Here is a 21,434-nt window from a genome sequence, read left to right on the forward strand (position 1 = left end):
TCCACAGTATGTGAGGGAAATGCTCACCTGGGAAAGCTGTTCAATAGTACTTTCATGGATATCATTGGTGCAGAAAACGTGCACCACTTCAGAGTGCTTTTCTGGCATGTTGATCAAGTGTTTCCTGGGGAACTTCTTTTTTTCTTTGCTTATTATTTGACCAAGCTACACTTTGGGTGAAGTAATTGAATACCTGGAATGCACCAGGAAGTTAAAAGAACTTATTTTTGCCCTGATTCAATTTCTTAATATCTCTGAGTTTTAACTCCAAAATTGTTGTTCTTAAACTTTCTGATTTCATCATAGGGACTTGTTAACAGTTTTAAGATGAATTCTTTCTATTCCTTGCTCTTGGCTCAGGAATTTCATATTACAGACTTGGGAACATGCATGTGTTAGTAGTGCTTGGGACATTTGTTTTTCTTGCAGCTGACTCCATCTTTGGCATTGTTTCCCTTTTTATGCTTAAATGGCTTCCTTAGAGCTTTTTAATAAGTGTTGAAATGATGTTTACCTTCAAAATGGTAAAATAATAAAGACATGGGGCAGGTGAAAGCTGCACTAAATTTACCTAATCACAAAGATAAATTTCAGCCCAGCATAAATGAAAGACAACTTATAAAATATGTAACAAAATAAAATATATAGTAAATAAATTTAATTAAATAAAAATATAACAAAATGTGAACACTGATGTTGTCAGATGCAAAGCATGCTCTCATGCCTTAATCATGACAATTTAAAATCAATTCTATTACTAGACTTTGTTTTCATTTCCCGACTAGAAAATTATCTGTTTCAATCAATGTGAGTATGGAATCAAGAAATCCTTGTGTTATTTGAGACCAGGAGGACTGTGGTTCCAGAACCAGAGTGTGTTGCCATGCGCATGTTGCCCGGAACATGGGATTGCCTGTGCAGGTGCAGCTCCTGCGCGCCGCGGCACACCCAGGGTACCGTGCCCCACTGCCGTGTGTGATGGGTAGCTGAGAGTCTGCTCTTCTTTAAGCACGTTCCCGGAGTTCTTATACAGTACAGACTTTAAATCTTCTCTGCTTTTATTCGATAGTAACTGAGGGAGAGAGGTGTACCTGAATTAAGGCCAAGTATATATGGACATCAGTGGAAGGGGCTGGGTAAGCATCCAAAATTCCCTATGCCCCTGGCCAGGTCATCAGCGTGTCCTGTACCTGGCCTGTGGGGTGTGAGAACAGCGTCTGCAATTAATCTAAGTGTTTTTATATCAAATGCAAACGGTGAAATGAGCGACAAGGAGCTATCGAGGCGGGGACAGGCAGACACGCCGTACGTATCTGGCCGACTCCAGGCCCGCGCTACCCGTCCTAAGGGCCTGAGCGAGAGCCGGGAGCGGCCCGACCCAGCCAAGTGCGGCAACGCCCCTCTCGCAGGCCGCGGGGCCGCCCACCCCGCCACGGCCGGAGGGGGCCGGGCCCGTCCGCCGCCGCTGCCCCAGCCCCGCGGCCGCACCGCGCCGGTGTCCAGGCAACGGCGGCGGCGTCACTTCCTGCGGTCCGCCCCTGCCGCCGCCGCGCTGGGCCGGGGGCCGCGCTCCCGCTCGGGCCGTTGCGGCGGTCGCGACACGTGGCCCCGCCGGCGGCATGGCCGCGGCGGCGGGCGGCAGCAGCAGCCGCCACGAGAAGAGCCTGGGGCTGCTGACCACCAAGTTCGTGTCGCTGCTGCAGGAGGCCAAGGACGGCGTGCTGGACCTCAAAGCGGTGCGAGGGCGGGGAGGCGGCCGGCGGCACCACCGGGCCCGGCCTGGCACAGGGCCCGCCGCGCTGCAGCCGGGGCGGCGCAGCGCGGGGGCCGGGCAGGGCCGCTCGCTCCCTCCTTCCTCCCTTCCTTCTTTCCCTACCGCCCGCCCGGCGTGGTGGGGCCTCTCCCGGCCGCTGACGGGCTGCGGGTGCCCGGTGATGGCTGACAGCCGCCGCAGTCGGCTAAAACACGCGTTTCGGCTCTTTATAAAGGGGTGTAAGGGGCACCGTGTGTTAAGTTTAACTTACCGAGAGCAGTCTTATTTACTGTGCCCTGTTCTGGGCTCTTTAGTAGAAAAAAGACAAGGAGCTACTGGAGAGGGTCCAGCGGAGGGCTACAAAGGTGGTGCGGGGTCTGGAGCATCTCTTATGAGAAGAGACTGCGGGAGTTGGGCCTGTTTAGTCTGAAAAAAAACCACTGAGATCAGGTCTCATCAATGCATACATATATATATGTATACATATATATATATATATATATATGTATCTTATTGGTGCGTGCCAAGAGGATGGCGGCAGACTCTTTCGTAGCGCCCAGTTCCAGGACGAGGAGCAATGGCCATAGACTAAAGCACAGAAGTTTCACCTCAACATGAGGAAGAACTTCTCTATGTTAAGGTGGCAAAGCAGTAGAACAGCCTGCCCAGGGAGGTCGTGGAGTCTCCCTCTCTGGAGACATTGAGAACCCACCTGGATGAGTTCCTGTGCACCTGCTCTGGGAGACCCTGCCTTGGTAGGGGTTGGACTAAATGATTTTCAGAGCTCCCTTCCTGCCCTAACAATTCTGTGATTTCTTTCACTGCCCTGTGTTACTCCCTGCACTGACTCAGTGTATGGGCTGCTGTTTAAACCTTTTTCTTGCCCACCCCCCTCCTGTAAGCAAGAGAAAACCATGTTGAAAAACAGACAATTGCCACCTTATGCTTGCTATTATGTGTGAATGAAAGAAGCTGAGTTGGCATCGGAGTGACAAATCATTGTCACCCTGCTCTGCAGCCAGCCTGCTGCCTCCAAGGCATGCCTTGGGCTGCAATGTCTGGAGCCTCTGCAGTGATGCCCTGGGACCAGCCCACCTTGGTGGGGCCCAGTGTTGCAGGAGGGATCCTTGCCACTGTGTCCTGCCAATTTCCTGGAGCTCGGGCCCTCTGGGCTGTCAGGTGTGCAGTGCATTGAGGCAAAGGTGTTAACCTAAGTGGTTAAGGTCGTCAGTGAACAGCTGAAGTGTTCAGCAAAGTGCAGGAGGAGGCCGGCTTGGTGCTCTGCTTGAAGTCCTTTCTGGAAAACTGACCTGTTTTTTGATTACTCTTAATAGGCCCCAGGAGGTGAATGGTGTTCTCAGAGCTTTTTTTGTGCATCCCTGTTCAGAGCGGATGCACTTTGGTGATGTTACTCTGGCTAATGAAACTTTAGGGTGAAGAGGGAAGGACACTGATAGGTTTTATATTCCTCATTTAGTTATGCTGTGGTCTGGACAAGTTGATGAACTCCTTAGTATTAGCTGTTTCTGTATCTAGCAAAACAGAATGAAGATGTCTAGATCTTTGGGGTTGTTGTGCAGCTTCCTTTAGTGTTTGTCACGTCCTGAGAGATGTTCCAGGTCAATCTGAGAAGCAAAACTTCAGTTTGAAAGACATCAGCCCCAAAAGCTTGGCTTTAATTGCCAAAGAGGATTGACTTGAATAATAAAGTTGGGCTGTGTAGTGGGATGGAGCAATGCTTCTTGTTCTCTTTAGTGAGAAAGGTACCTGCTCGCTGGGAATGAAAGGGTTGTTAGCCACAGAAGAGTTAAGTGAGCATTGCAGCCAGTCACTGGCATTTCTGCTCAAGACCTATTGGAGTCTGGTTTCTGAATTAAATATTACAATTCGTTGAAAGTACATACTAACTGTGCATAAACTGTTGGTACTTTCATAAGTAGTGAGTCAGAACTTACATTTCTGAAACTGGTTTTCTCCTAAATAAGCCATATATCTAAGCAAAAATGAAGATCAGTTTGTGTGTTTGTGTTAAGCCAGTGTGCTCAGGAAATTGAAGAACAGGACAGCCTTGAAATGGAACAGAGCATTCCAAGAAATTATTCGTGCAGTGGACACCTTAAGTGTCTCCCTGCTGGCTGGTATTGACTGTCTGATGTTGTGCTGCTGATTGGTATTTCTGTAGCAAAACCATCACTAGAAGGAAAATAAAATTTGAAAACAGGTGGATTTCCAGCTTTGTGATTTAGCAATTGAGAAGGAAAATACGTTCTATGGGACATTTTCTAGTGATCTTTACTACCTCTATAATTATAGTTTAGCAGGTTGTAAGAGGAAGCTGTGAAAATGTTTTAGTGCTGGACACTGGTAACATCTGAGAAATTGTGGGAATGGAAGTGAGAATTTTCTTCATTTGAAATTTGAATTTTGTATTTACTTTAAAATCCAACAGCAGTTCTAAAATAATGACATACTTGTCATGGAATAGCCCTACATAAAGAAATCTAGTTATGGAATTAAGTGTAAAACACTAAGGGGTGATATAGAAGGGAAAGAAAACTAAATTTCTATCTGCAGCAACCCATGAATTGCAGGGAAGAGAGAAAAAGAGCAAGATGAGTGGATAAGGGATAAGCTACCTGAATGGATGCTGTTCATAGTGCACGATGCTTGTGCCCTAATTTCTTAAGTGGGCTTCGTTTCTAGCATACCATCCCTGCTCTAATGATGGTTAAATAGTGTTTCTGATCATCAGTGCAAAACATGAGATATACTAAAATCTGCTTGCTTTAGAAGTGTACTGGTTAGGAGCAAATAACTGCCTTACACTTGCTGTACTCCACAGAAGAAGAAAGAGCCTGTCTGTTAGATTTTACATTCCCTTAATCTTTATGTTGTAATGACATTCAGTACTTCTGCGTGCAATTTGGCAAGAGTGCCATTCAATTTAAAACTCTTGGCAAACTGTTGACAGCCCTCTTAGCTGAGACAGCCATAACCTGGAAGGAAAACCAAATTTCTTTGCTTAATAGTACAATTACCTTTTGCTACTGAAATAAAGTTGAAAGGATGAAAAGAAAGAACAGAGATTATAAAAAATAGCTCTGTGCTTAGATACTTCATTCCAGCTCTGAACCTGTCTATGCACTCATGAGTACTTGGCTTGAATGCATACTTAATCAAAGTATGAGAAGATATTAGGAGCAATAAGGATAGAGTTCAGCAGCTTAACATTAGAAGGATTTTATGAGAGTTCTGGATGTGGAAGCTATGTCCACTCATGTTAGCAGGGCCATTGTTGCAGACGTCCCTTTCTTGACACAGACTAAGAAGATACGAGTTTTAACAGTGTTTTTGACAGCAGATTTGTGTCAGGAAGCTCTTTTAATTATTTAAATTGTTAGTGAATTGCTTATGTGGAGGACTGGACTTAATTTCTGATCCATGTACCCGGCAGAAGGTATCACACTGATGACTGCTAGAATGTCAGGGAGGAACTTCTCAATTGCTTTTTAAAATATCTGTGAAATTTTTAAAAGATAATTAGATTACAAGGTCTGTACTAGAAAGCTAGTGAATGTCTGGATTAAACTTCTCAGCTTGGGAACTGGCCCCATCTTATGTTGGAACTCCTGTTGTAAGTAGTTGAATTTCATAGAAGTGGTTGAATTGTATACAGTGATAGTCAAGTCAAATACCTATGTAACTGTGCTGTTCATTTTCCTATGAATTGAGCCCCTGTCCTGGGGATCTGGAGCTGGTAGTGGTGAATCTGCTGCTGGTGTTCATGGGAGCTGTGCTTTGGGCCTACAAAATGCAATAGCATTTAGAGTGGAAAAATTAATTCAGCTTTGAAACATTTTAAATTGGACACTCATAAGAAGTGACTTTTTTTTTTTTTTTTTAGTATCTTAAGCTTTGGTTTCATAGCTCCAGATTTGTACATTGGTATGTTTTGCTACCAGTACAGTTTGAAAATACATTAAGATTAGTAAAGCATTTCTATTTTGTAGACAGGCCTTTGGGAAAATTTCGAGAGGTAATGAAATCTGTCTCCAGAGCAGTTTCTTTATTGTTCAAGCCATGAGTAGTATACTAAGTCCTAGGTAAATATGTGGAGCAGTGGGAAAAAAGCAGGAAGTTGAATAGCATCTGTGTGTGCTGTCCATTCCTTGCACTGAATAATGTAAACAGCCTCTAGAATAACTGAAGACCATGAGATGTATGGGGTGCTGATTCAGCATTGTGCAAGTGGCATTAACTCTGTCACTTGCTAGATTTTTAGGGTTCTCTTGCAGTCCTTGGAAGCAGTGTGTACATATGGAGCAGAAATAGCAGATTAAGATAGCAGGTGCATACCTACTGAAACAAGTGATCATAGAGCCTGCTTCCTTGGAGGGAACTAAACTGCAATATGTGTTTGCATGCATCTTGTTTTGTTAGTTAAGAAAACATTTTAAAAGACTCATACAGAAGGCCATACAAAAGATAAATGCTGCTAATGGTGTCAGTGAACACAGTGTTTAGTGGGTACATCACTGTCAAAGAGAAAAAGCAGTGTTTATAATTCATGGCTATAAGAGTATTTTTTATAATCTCTGTTCTTTCTTTTCATCCTTTCAACTTTATTTCAGTAGCAAAAGGTAATTGTACTATTAAGCAAAGAAATTTGGTTTTCCTTCCAGGTTATGGCTGTCTCAAGCTGTACCTTCCATATGTGCTTACAAAAAGCATACGTTTAATAGCTTGTTGGAACAAACTGAGATAAATCATTATGTTCCTGTAGCAGAAATTATTTGCATTTTTGCATTAGTTCAAATTCAGAAGTCTTTGCCTACCCTTCTCTTTATTTTTCTTTTATTTGTTTAATATATACAATCCTTTGTAATCTTTGTATTTAAGTGTCCCGAGTAACTACAGCTTGAGGAAGGCATGAGTAGCTCACTTGCTTTTTTTATCTTAACTCTTTGCATCAGTTACACAAAAGGAGAGAAAGAAGTAAAGCATGAAGTGGTCACCTCTGCCTGATGCTGCTTTGCTCAGAGGGGCGAGGTGTGGCAGCCCTCAGATGCACTGCACAGCTGGCTGTGTGTCAGCAGCAACATCCCTGGCAGCTGTACCAGGGTGCTGGTGCTCAGTATGACATCGAGTGAGCCCTTATGCCCTGCAAGGGGCATTTGTGCAGGGACAACGCTGGCCTGAAGTACTGCAGCTCTCCTACAGCCACCTTGTGAAATTACAGCCCCATATCGTATCCTAGCACCACTGAATCCAAACAAAGGCTGTAATACCTCAAGTGTCAGTGGAAGGAATGATAAACTTATTATGTCCTTCAGGCTTCAGAGGCTTGCCCCACTGCAAGGTGTCGCTGCCTGCCTTCCATACCTTTTCCTGTCCTCCAGAAAGAGCATGGCAGGCTCCTCCATGCAGTTGAATATGCTCCAGATACGGACCATGGTCTTTGCAACCCTTGTGAGCTCCTTTCTCTTTTAGGGGATAGCCTGTTGGCCTTCAGCCAGGGGACTGCTCCCTGTGCTTTGTAGCACTGCCTGCAGGTGCTGAACTTCAGAATTCATTGTTGGTATTGGGTTCTTGTAGATGGAACTTTCTCCTTTTGAAATTACATTAGATGGCATTTTTCCAAGGGAGTGGCTTTCCCTCAGCATGCAAGTTGCTGATACTTGTTCTCTCAACAGGCTGCTGATACGCTTGCTGTGAGGCAGAAGAGAAGGATCTATGATATCACCAACGTTCTGGAGGGGATTGATCTCATTGAGAAGAAGTCAAAAAACAGCATTCAGTGGAAGTAAGTTATGTCAGTTCTGCAAATTTTCACACGCTTAAGAGCAACAAAAATTAACTCTACTTCTTCTGACTACATATGACACCATAAAATTAACACTGCTAATCAATGAGCAATGTGATGTTGTAAAAGTACAATAAACTTGCAAATTAACTGTATTTATTTTCCCTTTAACTTGTGTCTGTGATGTATAAAATCAAGTTTAAAGCGCACAGAAGGGAATCTTTCAGAAAACTTGTAGTGCTACTTTATAACTAGCAGTTGTAGTTGAAAAATTATCCCTGGATGAATTTGGGAGGGCTGTCAGGACACACTGTTTCCACCCACCTGCCCTACCACACACAGTCCATGCCTGTTTTCTCTTAGGTCTCTGAAGGTAAAATCTCAAGATAAGAATTCTAGGGGAAGGAGCTAGGGCCTGCGAAACAGTTCCAAAAGAAGATAAGTTTTTGTAGAAGAAAATTCTAAATTTGATCTGAATTAAAGAATTTTCATTTTCCTGTCAAAACACTACTGGGAGGTTAAATGTTCATTTCCTTCTTATTGAATATTATTAGATTTTCCAAATGTTGAAAACAGTCTTAAGAAATTATCATTGGATGTTTGCTTTAGATTTTTACTTGTGGTTTCTTAAGAAATTATCATTGGATGTTTGTTTTAGATTTTTACTTGTGATTTCATGAGCCCTTATACCTTTTTAAGAGGAGTAGGTGCTGGCTGCAATACAAAAGAGGTCATAGACAGGCTGAGGTATCTGGAAGCTGAAATTGAAGATTTAGAGCTAAAAGAAAAAGAATTGGATCAGCAGAAATTGTGGCTTCAGCAAAGTATCAAGAACGTCATGGATGATTCTACAAACCACCAATATCCTTTTAAATTAATTGTGTGCATTTTGGATCTAGAATTAAAGCAGCAGTTAAAGTGTAGGTAATGGATAAAGCATAATGTAACTCATTTAGCAAGGTAAGGCAAGTATTTTTTCAGGTTTTTCTTTAACAAAAGAAGATATAAATCTTATTTGCGTGACTTTCTAATCACATGACTGTGATTGGTAACATGAAAATAATTTAGCAGATATATATATATATATGTGTGTGTGTGTGTGTGTGTGTGTACAGCAGTAACTGTTAAGTCAATAGCATAATCCTAGTGTCTTATTTGAAATTAGTGATACTGTTTTCCAGAATTTAAATTTATATGTTGTTACCAGTGCTTTACATTAATCTTTTTTGCTGCTTCATTCTTTTGAAAAGATTAAGCAATCACCCAAATATAAATGGAATTAACAAAGTCCTGAAGCTTGTTGGGTTTCAAACTGGAAAAAAAACATGCTGTATATAAATACCAGAGAGTTGCAGCTGCTTTGCTTGTAAGCATGTGTCTAGCTGTCTTGCAAAACAGACACCTGAGAATGGGAGCAGGAAAGTGCCCTTCCTATCTATAATACTACTGATAAGTACTTAAAAATTACTGGAGTTTCTGTTCAGAAACTGTTTCTGTAAAATGGATTTTGTAGCAAAGGAGACTGAAGTTATATGTTAGGAAAAACTTGTGGTAGAGCTAGCACTGGAATTGATCTGCCAGGGAGATGGTGGAATATCTGTCACTGGAGGTTTTGCAGAAGAGGAAAGACAAACATCTGTCTGGAATGTCTGATCAGTGGATTGATCCTACCCTGAGGCAGAGGATGGTAGATGAATTCTGAAGTTCCTTTTAGCAGTATTTTTGTGTGATTCTGGTTGATTCATACCTGCATTCTGTATTGTCCAATTAGCAAGGTAAATTGTATTCTTCAAAACAAGATTTTATGTGTTCTTTTTTAGAAGAATCTTTTCTCGTTCAAGATACACAACTATTTTTCTTTCTGTATTTTATTTACTGATACAGGTATTTTCTTTAAAACACAGAACTCTTGTTATTTGTAATGAGCCATTCTGAAAGTCAAAAATAATGCCTTGATTACACCTCTGACAATAATAATGCTATAGTTTAGGCTCAGTTTGGACAAACTTCTGAAGGGCAGCAAATACTAGTTTTATATTGTTTTAAGAAAAATGTTCCTTGACATAAATTACATTTTCATATGTCACCCATGAAGATATCTGCAACTGCTTCAATGGTAAGTTGCTGCTAGACGGTATTTCTAAAGTGAGTGATTTCTTGAAAAATAACTTGCTAACTAACCCGCTTTTTTCCTGCAAGTATTTTGAATTAAGAAATACTCAGTAGTGATCATTACTAGTTTGAGGTCTCATAATGTTCATGGCTACCAAGTTCTGGCATTTTCTAATTGTAGTCATAGATTGTATAGAATAGAAGCTCAGCTGGAGTCCTGGTTTTTGGTTTCTTTTTTGGTATTCATACTTTTCAGCAGCTTGCCACGGGCCATTAATGGAACCAGAGACAGGACTTGTTGGTCCAACCCTCCAGAAGAACCAGGAAGATCTAAATTTTGCATCATTTTCTGGTAGCAACTGTGGCCAGACAGAGCTTGTGATGCTGTATAAATAAGCCAGCAGAAGGTCAATGATGGGCCATTGCTATTAAATCTAAAGGATTCCTGTACAGGTGGTTGGAAGAAATTGCTGGGAAGTGCTGGCAGAGGTTACTTCCCTTGACATCATCTCCTGATCCTGGGGCACCCAAGGGAAGATTGTTGTTTAGCCTCCAGCTAGGCTCAAAACTGTCTTTTCTTTGCCACAAGGAAGACTTTTTTTAATAAAAACATAAGATTAGAAAACTACTGCAGAATTTAACAAAAATGGCCTGTTACTGAAAAGATGTTAGTCATTACAAAACATGGAGGCCGCTGGCACAATGCTCACATAGTACTTCACCTAAGTGTTTCTTAGGAAGCAGAGAAAGAAAAACATTACTCCAAATTAGTTATGAACAAAGAGGAAATCATGTGCAGGTAAGCAAGTAACCTGCAGTATTGTGCCAATGCTGTGCATTTAAATGTGGTCCCCTGATTTTAACCAACACATTTTCATGTGCATAGTAAGCCACAGATGAGTGTGACAGACAGCAGTTGGATCCCAGTCATATGTGCTGTGGAAGCCATGAGCTTAGATATTTGGAAGTACTGGCACTGAAGATGAATGTTAACACCTCCTCTTCTTTCTGTTAAATCTCTGTAGTACCACCAGTCATCAAAGTCATAAAGTGAGCTAGGCCAGAGAGCTGGTTTAGCTGAAGTCGTATGAGGAGTGGCTGAGGGAGCTGGGGTTGTATATCCTGGTGAAAAGGAGGTTCAAGGGAGACCTTATTACTGTCTACAAGTACCTGAAAGGAGGCTGTAGCCAGGTGGGGGTCAGTCTCTTCTCCTAGGCAACCAGTGATAGGACAAGAGGACATGGCCTCAAGTTGCACCAGGGAGGTTCAGGGTGGACATCAGGAAAAATTTTTTTAAGAAAGGCTGATTAAGCATTAAATCAGACTGCCCAGGAAGGTGGTGGAGTCACTATCCATGGAGGTATTCAAGGGACAACTGGACACAACATGTAGTGCTGTGGTCTAGTTGACAAGGTGGCGATCAGTCAAAGGTTGGACTCAATGATCTTTGAGGTCTTTTCCAACCTAAATGATTCTTTGGTTCTGTGAAAAAAGAACTAGTTAAATATTTTCACCTTTTGTTATATATACAACTAGAAGACAAATGGGTAAAGAATATGGTAAATCTTGTACTGTTGTGAGAAAAGGTTTTTGCAACTATGATCTTAGTATTAGAATTCTGTGATTTATACTATGCAATATACTTGGATCCTAGAGGGATCCTACCACAAGTTTATATACGCTAAATAACACAGTACTTTAAGTGACCTTAGAGAATTTCCAGTTCTCATTTGAGTGGATACTATACAAGACATAAGAAAAATACACTTAACACTTTCTTTAAAATTGCTGTTTAACCAGGAGATACACTTCTAGCAATTCAAGCACCTTGTGGTACACAATTAGAAGTACCTAGACCTGAAATGGTATGTATTGGTTTCTTGTTTACCTCAGTGTTCTAGACCAATAGTGGCAAAGAAGAGTTGTTTCAGAGCAGAGGATTTATCTCTATCCATGTCCAAGAGGAGGGGAGAAATGATTAGGATTGTTTAGGCTGAGAAGAGGGAGGCCAGACAGAAAAAAGTGAGTTTTGTACACTTAGATAGACTAATAGTAACCCTGCCTTCTATTAAAACCAAAATACACAAGAGGGTTTCTTCTTCTCTCTTGCTTTTAAAATGTTGCAGCTTTCAAAATAATGCATAGTTGTTATGAATTCTCTTGAGAACTCAGTGACTTTTATGTATCAAGTTTCTATGATATATTGTTAAAATGAATCTCTTATGAAAAAGCCTTTTTGATTTAGTTTTAATATAATTTAGATTTAGTCTCATGGTACTAGACTGGATAGAGAAACAGACTGCAATCTCACTTTAGCCAAAAGGATTAAATTGGCAAGATTAAAGTAGAAGGCCAAATTATTTACTTCTGTCCATCTTTCACTTTTTTGTTGTTGTTGCAGCGCTTGAATTTAAATAGTGTTTACATAGTTGTGGGAGAGCATGGTATGAAGTGTGAGAGCCACTGTGCTTATAGAAGGCTGAAATTCACCTGAGAAGTTTCACAAGCTATTTTTAGTGAGGCTAATATCAGTAAAAGCATCCAAGGCTAGAGCCATGAAGCTGATCAGTGGTACTATCTTTGTCCATCTCTGCTGAATCAGTTCAGGCAATAGTAAGGTTCTCTGCAGGACCCAAGTTAGCAGCTGTGATGTTGGATTTTGTTTTTTTTTTTTCTTTTTGTTGAGGACTAAAACAGCTGATCTTAGGCTTCATCACTTTGTAGAGTTCCAAGTTCTCAAGGAACACTAACTTTCATAATACACTATTTTTACAGGGACAGAATGGACAGAATAAATACCAGATCAATCTTAAAAGTAGTTCAGGACCTATCCATGTGCTGCTTATAAACAAAGAATCGAGCTCCTCCAAGCCCACAGTGTTTCCAGTTCCTCCACCTGATGACCTTGCACAGCCCCCATCTCAGCCTGCAGCTCCAGCGACTCCACTTAAACCAGCTGCAGCTCCTGCAAATCCCCCAGAACAACGTGACCTGAACCAAGGGCAGGAGTTACCACCAACAGCAGCTGCGGACACACCATCAGGTGGATCCCGGGGTTTTCCTGCCTCTGGTGGGTGGGGGAGGAAGGCAGCTGGAGGGAAAGAAGAAAGTGTTAAGAAAGATGATAGACAAAGATCAAGAATTTGGATAGGGTAGCAGCTGTCCATTAAAAAACTACTCCAGGGCCTTAGTAACAGCTCTCAGGAGGTTACAGACACCTCTTCGTCTTCTGTCTGATGAAAGAGATGCTTCCCTCACATCTTACCATCTTACACTGAACAGGTTTTGGATGTAATCCTGTTAATTATTCTGAGGTGCTTCTCCAGAATGCATTATGAAGCAAAATTGCAAACCTCTTGACGGAGGAGGATATGATTTGAACACGTACCTTTTAATGAGATTGATAATGCAGGCACCAGTTCCAGCTATTGTACAAGGTCGCTTACTTCTTCCACATAGCCACAGTAAGACACTGCCTGAATATCAGGTACTTTTTTCATAGTAATAGTAAATAGGTAATAGGAAGATTTAAGAAAATGCTGGATTACAACTGCATTCCTGAGGGTCCTGATTACCTTAATTGACCTTTAATTAATTGACAATTAATTAAATTGTGACTGTGACTGTGGAAGGGGAAGACTCCTCTCACCTGATCTCAGACATTGGCCATGTTCTCCCTCAAAAGACAAAGCTGGGGGCAGGTGCTGTTTCACTGTAACAGACTTTAACACGCCTTCCTCTCCGTGTAGATGGCAGCACCCAGAAGGACAGCACAGCCCCTGCAGCCCCTTATTCCAGCGTTCCAGAACCAGAGCTCTATCCCAGCCTGTCTGGAGACAGTGCCCAAGCCTCAGCCAGCTCCAGTGACTACCAGAGCTTGCTGCCTCTGGATGTCAACTGCATTCTGAAGCCAAACTCATTTGACATTGCAAAGATGGAGGAGCCTGCAGGTAGGAAGCAGTAGTCCTCTTTAAAGATTTCACTGGTTACCTGAGCCCTTCTTTGTGACCAAATTACCAGTGAGTTACACAGAGGAAAAAACAGGTCTCTCTTTATCTTCTAATGAAGCCACTGAGGAACATACTAATTTTGAACAATTGAGTTTCTTTGCCACCAGATAAGCCTCATGGTATACCATGATATATACAGCTCTTGGGTTTTAAAGAGTTAAGTGGGAAAAATATATTGGGGGGGAGGAAACTGAGGGATACAAAGATAAGTATATTTTACATGTACATGGCATACTATCTCTGCAGCTCCTATCCTGCACAAGCCATAGTGTACTTGTCAATTTAGTGTTTTAATGCAAAGAATGTGTTGACTGCTATAAACACATATTAAAAAAACCCACATACATAAAGCATGTGCTCCTGTCTTTCACAGGAAATATCAGTGGAGATATTATTGATGAACTCATGTCTTCTGATGGTAAGTATTTAGCATCTTTTCTAATAATCACAAGTAGCAGCATGACTTTTGTGTGAACAGCACTTAGAAGGCATCTGTTAAATCTGATGCCAAGAGTCAGTATGAAACTACTTCTTTCCCATGTTGCCTCTTCTGTCACTCTTGTCTTTGCTCCCCTTTCTATTCCCTGCAACAGTTTTATTTAACAGACAAAATAGGAAAACCTTAATCTAAAAGCACTTACTTGCATGAATAACCCATCAGTACTTAATTTAGGGAAAAAGATAGAACAAGCTGATGACTAGTGTGCTGCCTTAAAATATAAATCTGGTTTAATTCTATTCTGCCTAAAGCTTTGTGCAGGTGCTTTGAATAAGTATTTCAGAATATAGTTCTGGATGCAGACTGATACGTGTCCATCTGTGGTACACTAACAGAACAAGTGTCACCCATTTCTGTTCTTGCACGTCTTTGGCCATATGAGAGCAGCACTGAACCACAGCTACTACAAAATTCATGTGCTCCTACCTCTCTGCCACTCTTACTGATGTGGCAGGCAAAGAGGTGAACTCAACTTGCTTTTGTTCCTTTTGCCCTGTATTCTGTAAGGCCTGTAATAATATCTGCCCCTCAAGCAGACCACTTCAGGGCTCATCCAGAAAGAGATGTGGTTGTAAGATCCAAGGGGCAAGATGGGATTCTGTGAATGTGCCAGTATGTGGTTAACATGGAAAGAGGCTCTGCTTCTAGAGCAGGAATATAGATAAAGGAATATAAATATAAATTATGGCTTTCTGGTTAGTTTTCAAAAGCTCCTCAGGAATTCTGTTGCTGCAGAAGAAATTAAACCCATATTCCACAGCTATCACTCCACTTCAGCAAACTGACTTAAAATACCAAGCAAAAAATGGCAGATACATCACTTACTGCCTTAGTTTGAATGCAGTACAGGTTTTCATGGAATGTATCTCAGTAAGCTTGTCAGATTATCAAGACTATTTTAATTATTAAGACTAACCCTTATGACAAACATACTGAAATGTGATAGGGCTGATTTTCCAAGTGTTTTAATTTAAACTAAACTGTTCCTGCTTTACAGTTTTTCCTCTCTTACAACTCTCTCCTACTCCCGGAGATGACTACAACTTTAACCTGGATGATAATGAAGGAGTCTGTGATCTCTTTGATGTGCAGATACTAAATTATTAGATATTATGTCAACCAGACTACTTATCTACCTCTAACTGTAACAATCTAGACTTCTTCATAACCTAAGTATTTGAATAATGAATGTATAACTTCTTAGTTCACTGACTCTGGGAGTATATTTCCTTTTGCTTCCTTTAACTACTTCACAAAACAAATTCAAGAACAAGAAAAAAGGGCTCTTAGCAAAAATTCTGGCACTTTTTCACTTGAGTGTGTTTCTGTCTAAGCCAATTGTTTGGAGCTTTATTTAGTAAGAAAAGTGAAAATACTTTATAACTTTTTGATCATTAAAAAAAAATTATTAGTCTTCTTGCTCACAGTTAACAGCATTTTCTTTGAAGCTTTACTGCCAAGAAGCTTTCGATTTTTTAACTTTTCAAACAATTTTGAAGCTTTCACTGCCAAGTTGAAAAGTGAAGGGTATCAACTTGAGTTATGCTAAACTGTTTCAGTGAACCAATTTTGTGAAGTGCCTTCTGTTTTAGCACTTTAAGTTTCTCACACTGACTTCTGACATTCCACTTTCCTAGATGATAGGAAAGGTCTGTTTGTAGTTTGTATTGAAGTGTGCCAATACTTGTATATTAACAAGATTTTTTTAATAAAATTGTGCAAACAAAGCCATCGGTATTTGTGGTCTTTCATTTCTTGCAAGCCCTTCATTGTCCATTTTGCATTACAACTGAGATAACAGGCTTGTGGCAGCATCCACGTTTGCTGGTTCCTCTTCCAGATTTGTGGAAACCTGGAAAAAAAAAAGAGTTTCAGTTTAAAGCAGAAAACAATTTCTTTTTATTCGGCTTGGAAAAAAAACCAAACCAGACTAAATAAATATCCATCGGCCAGAAGATTAATTTGACTTCTATATATTTAATTTCAGCTAATTTTGCAGTTATACTTCAATAACTTGGAGGGGTTGCAGGATACACTGAAGTTGAGACGTAAGCAGAAAATGCTTTGTGCTTTGGGAGCATCGTACCAGTAAAACACACAGCCCAACTGAGACAAGCTCAGCTTTTAGAACACAACTGCTCTCAACAACACTTCTGCAACTTTGGATAAAATACTATTACAGCCTGAGTGGTGTAGAGCCCTACTAGCACAGGAGCAAAAGTACAGTCTGAATTCTTGGGAGGAATAAATAACAAGCCAGCAGGGACAGGACCACTGGCTCCAACTGCCTTGAAATCCTGGCTTGGCTTCATCCTGTGCTGGCAGCACTGTCACTTACGTTTCATTTTTCCCTCAGCCTCTCCTTAAGGTATTTGACACTTGTTTAGTTGCTCCCAGCCATACAGAAACTTGATCACCTCAGGCATACTGGCAACTCATGTCCAGTTCTCCAAACTCCACCTTCCCCCAACAGCAGGATGGATTCATCTGCATCTCATCCTGAAGGACTGCTTTCTCTCCCTGAAACTGTGCCTAGAGCATCAGTCAGCAGAAAGAGTTTACATGGAGGAACTTGTCAGGAATTAAACTTTTATGAATTAATTCTTGTGCAAGACTGCAGGTAGGCCTGCATTAAAAAAAAACTAGACAAAGGCAGGAGAAATACTGTCTTGAACCCCAAGTGCTGCAGGCAAAACCTCTACTACAGAAATTGCTGCTTCAGGTGTTGGTCCTTCTGATGAGGTAATACAAGGCTTAGGAATCAGGAACAAAGAGAGGCAGAACTGTTTGTTTCAAAGCACTGTCAGGAGCTTCAGGTAGGGAACAGCCAGGTTCATCCTCTTTGTGTGTATTCATGTAGAGATACAAGTTTCAAATCAAGGGGATGGAGCTGGGACTAACTTAAAAAACAGTAAGAAATCAGCTAGAATGTAATTTAAAATATGCTTTTGAAGTGTGCTTCACCATGGCTGCCACCCTCTTCTCGTTCTACTTTAGTAGTTTTATAGAATTTGAACATGCTAACTAGGTTTCAGCATTGCCACACAAATGAAATTCATAAAACTGGGATTCTAGCTTTAAATCAACTGCATGAATTCACAGATTCATAGAATACTCTGAAGTGGAAGGGACCCAACAAGGATCATCAAGTCCAACTCTTAAGTAAATGGCCATTAAAAGGGTTGAACTCAGCAGCTAGGTATTACCAGCACCATACTCTGACCAACTGAGCTATTGCCTGCAGCCTAAGAGACACATTATAATACTTTAAACACACACATTCTTTTCATTCTGCTCAGATTTTTACAACGGGAAATTACCTGCTGAGTGTTCTGAGGTTCTGCTGTGGTACCTTTTGATAGCTGCCGGATTTCTTTCTGAACTTCAGCAAATGCTTTATTTATTGTGGTAACTTTTTCAGCATTTTTAATGTTTATCTGGGAGAGAAAAAAATACATACATTAGTATTTTTAGCAAAAATTCCACTGATGTGAAACTACCCCATTTTTGTGCAATTATTATGCAGCCAGTGTTACATGCTTTTTGTTATGTTTTACCTGTTATTTCATTAGGTCATCTAGCTATGTACTAATAAATTCAAAATTAAGAGTTAAACTTGCTCTACGGGAATGGGAGCCCATAGCGATCCAGGAAGAGAACACAGAGAAAACAAAAGTCAGGCTTCACAGGCCCTGCTACACCAGCCTCAGCTCCTCTTAGCTGGAATGAAGTCCCATGAAGGGTTCCTTCCTTCCCCTCTCTGGTGAACTGACCTTGGCTGGATGCCAGGTGCCCACCAAAGCTGCTCCATCGCTGCCTTCTCCAGCTGGACAGGGGACAGGAAATATAATGAAAGGCTCATGGGTAGAGATAAGGGCAGAGAAAGATCACTCACCAGTTGCCATCACGGGCAGAACAGACTCAACTGAACTTGGGGAAAATGAATTTAATTTGTTGTCAAACAAATGCTGCAGAGGAATCTCAGCTCAGACACCTGGAGCACCTCTTCCCCCTCCTTTTTCACTGACCTTGGTGTTTGCAGTGCTGTTTCTTTTAGAAATTCTCACTCCTCTGTTCCGACTGCTGCTGGTGGTATGCTTCTTAACTACATCAACCCAGAGGCACTGCCAGTACCTGATGGGCTCTGCCTTGGCCAGCAGCATATCCGTCCTGAAACCAGCTGGCATTGGCCCTTTCAGACATAAGGGAAGCTTCTGGCAGTTTTTTAGAGAAGCCAAGCCTGTAGCCCCTCAAACCAAATACAATTTGTAAATTATTTTAGTATGTTGAATTTCTTCCAGTAGCTTACCTTCATCATCACACCTTGCATCCTAACTGTTCGTACTGTAGGTCTGGCCAACAATGTCTACCAGGTTTTGCCACAGCATTTAAAGAAACTCTGCAGCTGTAGCAGAGTGGAATGTGTATCTCTGGGCACCTCAGCCTCTCTTTTAGCCCAAGTCTGCCTTTATAAGTTATTTCATCAAAGATTTTACTTTCAAAGAGGAAGTGCTAGAATATGGACATGTGTTGCACTCTGGGGACAACTGTCTGTGGTAGAAGAGCAGGGTGGATGCAAGAGGGCATAAACTCTCACCACTGCAGCAAAGTAAGATTCAGCTGATCTGAGCCCTAGCACCTGCTGCTTTCCAAAGTCTGGAACAGATCACAGCCAGGTAATAACCTATTACATTGCAAACATTCCAGAAGCATGCTCACAGGTCTTCAGGCAACCCCAAATTTCAGCATACCTACTGCTGTTCAATGGCCACCGCCATAGTTCATCTCTGAGCAACTTAAACAGGCAGGAGCAAACTGTGAATGGTTACACGTATTCATTTTACTTTCAAAGCCTCCATAATTTCAGAGCACCTATACAGTAACAATTCCATTCTGACTGACCACGAAAACCTGTATTAAGAAAGCAGTGGCAATGAGGCTGACAGAACAGGCCTGCTCAGATGAACACTTTAACTAGGACAGTGACTGGAGAAATACAGCCCCAGCTCCCAGCTCTGATCAGAGTGGATGGACTGTTGGTAACGTGATGTACAAAGACCATGTGTTCAGTCAGGGCTTGTCACCATCTTCCAGCTTCACAGGGGTTTTAGAAGGTTCCAGTCAGTTTTAATACTGATATCCTCAAGTAGTCAGGCAGGACTTGTCCACAGAAAGAGGCTCTATAGCTAGCATGGGTACCTACATCAAAAGTTGTCTGAACAGTTACAATGAGCTTATAGCTATTAATGAGTAAATTCATTTTAGCAACTTTTTTTTCTGAGCATCTTCTTATACTGCTTAACGATAAGTAAATCACATTAAGCCCAAAGGCTTAATGCATTAAAGAACACAGCTTCAAACACAGAGAATAAAATTTTACTCCTAATAAGGTTTTCAAGACTATGAAACTCAGACATTTCATGAATATGATTTTAAACCTGTTTCTCCCTTTATTATACAGAACAGTCTAGACTAAGAGGAGATGCGACGCCAACAACATGAAATTGTTTTTTTCTAAAGTTTGTTCCTGTCTGTCCACCAGATTAATTTGTCAAGTGGAGCTTGCAGGAAAAAATCTGAAACGGCATTTTTTTTAAAGCCATTTACTTATGTTTCTCCAGCAGACTGCAACTGCATCAAATGGAGAAAAGAAGCCACTATTTGCTTTTATTATTTCTATTACCAGATGCTTTTCTAGAGGGACAGATGAACTCTTGCAGAACACACACCTCAGGCTGGAGGCAGGGTTTGACAAGACACCATATAATGACTCACTGCTCACAACAGGAAAACTCTTGCTTAGATCACCCCCATCCCTCTTCCCCTGCACTGCTCCCTACTCCATGACCCACTCTCTCCCTCTTCTGGGCTGTGTTCTTCTACAGACACCAAAATAACATTATTTTTGCTTCTTTTTTGTTCTATTACTTTAATATGTTAAACTGGCTCACAGAAGCATCCAGAGCATCACAGCTATATAAGGGGCAGAAAAGGGGCAGAGGGGAATTAAGAGCAAAACATCCAGCAATGCACACTCCTAGCTATGTTCACTGCATCTCACTGACAGTTTTACTTGACAGCTGAGGCAAATAAACAGCTACTGGATCAGAAAAGGCTCCATCCTTTCTGGTTCTTCCCCACCAAAATGCTTCTCTCTGCGTTCATTCATTCATAATTAAGTTTGTTCAACTCACCAACCCAGCACATAAAAATGCAAAATGATGCAAAATGTATTTTTAATGGCTTTTACTGCTGATTTAGCAAGTTGAGTCACCTAGTGGGCGTAGAGTTCCTGAGCCAGCATCAAGGAGAGCTGTGGGAATGTAGCCCAGAGCCTGGCACAAGGATCCCTTCCTGGGACAAGAAACGTGATGGAGAGGAGCAGGACTTCCCCTTGTTAGTAGTACGAACTATGCCCAGTGGTTTGGATCAAGCCATTTAGTTAAACTCTACCCTGAATTACACCCTCAGCGACGCTGTGAATGCAGTCCAGTGAACGCAACTCGCTGAACTGCTGATGCGCCCTTTAGCATCGCATTCCCGAGGACAAGGCGCGACACTATCAGACACTTCCCAAACGACACCCCTCAAGCACAGCCCGATGCCTTCTGTGGCATATGCCTGCGGATTAGTCAAATGAACTTCTTGTGCTTCTCTTTTTCCAGATGATATACACAAACAAACCTAATTTTCGGGTGATAATCGTGCACTTTGCCGTTTTGTGCCCGGACGCACACTGCCCCTAAAACAGGTCGATTTAATCACTTCCGAGCGCTTGCTGCGCCGCGCACCGAGGTCGAAGGGGAGGAATCCCCGCCGGGCCGAGGCCTCCTGCGGGCGCCGCAGCAGGGCAGGGGCCCTCCCCGTGGTGGGGCGCTGCCACAGCACTCACCTGCTTCAGCCCGGAGGTGACCGGCCGCGCCTTGCCCTTGGCCTTGGCCTTGAGGACGCCGCTGCGGGCGATGCGGAACACGCTGCCGGCCTTGGCGGCCCCGCCGCGGCTCTTCCCCATGGCGGCGGCAGCGGCGCGCGGGCGGGTGACGTCATACGGGGCTGTGACGCAGGGAGCCGCCAATGGCCCACAGCGCCACGCGGGGCCGGCAGGGGGCGTGCGCCGCCTCGGGTGGGCGCTGTGGAGCCGCACCGGGGAGCGGGACAGGCGGAGTGGCGCTGTCCCTGTCCCTTCCCGGTCCGGTCCTGGAGTCAGCCTCGGCCCGGCCCTGCTTGCCTCTCCCGCGCCTTCGCAGCCAGCTTTTG

At 42.3% G+C, this 21,434-nt stretch overlaps 2 protein-coding genes across 2 annotated transcripts; one reads left to right on the forward strand and one right to left on the reverse strand.

Annotated features, from left to right (window-relative positions):
* The first annotated feature begins 1,561 nt into the window (after positions 1-1,561).
* On the forward strand, positions 1,562-15,905 carry E2F5 (E2F transcription factor 5). The gene is made up of 9 exons (XM_030971850.1): positions 1,562-1,736; positions 7,447-7,556; positions 8,256-8,417; positions 9,629-9,672; positions 11,469-11,533; positions 12,444-12,711; positions 13,418-13,618; positions 14,052-14,096; positions 15,175-15,905. The coding sequence occupies exons 1-9, from the start codon at positions 1,620-1,622 to the stop codon at positions 15,282-15,284; spliced, it is 1,122 nt and encodes a 373-aa protein (XP_030827710.1). The 5' UTR covers positions 1,562-1,619; the 3' UTR covers positions 15,285-15,905.
* RBIS (ribosomal biogenesis factor) lies at positions 15,865-21,220 on the reverse strand. The gene is made up of 3 exons (XM_030971851.1): positions 21,070-21,220; positions 17,498-17,614; positions 15,865-16,029 (listed from the first exon to the last, which is right to left on the reverse strand). The coding sequence occupies exons 1-3, from the start codon at positions 21,187-21,189 to the stop codon at positions 15,961-15,963; spliced, it is 306 nt and encodes a 101-aa protein (XP_030827711.1). The 5' UTR covers positions 21,190-21,220; the 3' UTR covers positions 15,865-15,960.
* Positions 21,221-21,434: the final 214 nt, after the last annotated feature.

This window comes from Camarhynchus parvulus, chromosome 2 (genome assembly GCF_901933205.1).
Source record: "Camarhynchus parvulus chromosome 2, STF_HiC, whole genome shotgun sequence".
Classification (NCBI taxonomy): Eukaryota; Metazoa; Chordata; class Aves; order Passeriformes; family Thraupidae; genus Camarhynchus; species Camarhynchus parvulus.

Coding starts and splice junctions, on each gene's coding strand:
- E2F5 (XM_030971850.1), top strand. CDS start 1,620: ATGGCCGCGGCGGCGGGCGGCAGCAGCAGCCGCCACGAGAAGAGCCTG. Junction 7,557..8,255: donor AAAAACAGCATTCAGTGGAA/GTAAGTTATGTC, acceptor TACCTTTTTAAG/AGGAGTAGGTGCTGGCTGCA. Junction 8,418..9,628: donor GATGATTCTACAAACCACCA/ATATCCTTTTAA, acceptor GACATAAATTAC/ATTTTCATATGTCACCCATG.
- RBIS (XM_030971851.1), bottom strand. CDS start 21,189: ATGGGGAAGAGCCGCGGCGGGGCCGCCAAGGCCGGCAGCGTGTTCCGC. Junction 17,615..21,069: donor TCACCTCCGGGCTGAAGCAG/GTGAGTGCTGTG, acceptor TTTCTCTCCCAG/ATAAACATTAAAAATGCTGA. Junction 16,030..17,497: donor AACCTCAGAACACTCAGCAG/GTAATTTCCCGT, acceptor TTTTTTTTCCAG/GTTTCCACAAATCTGGAAGA.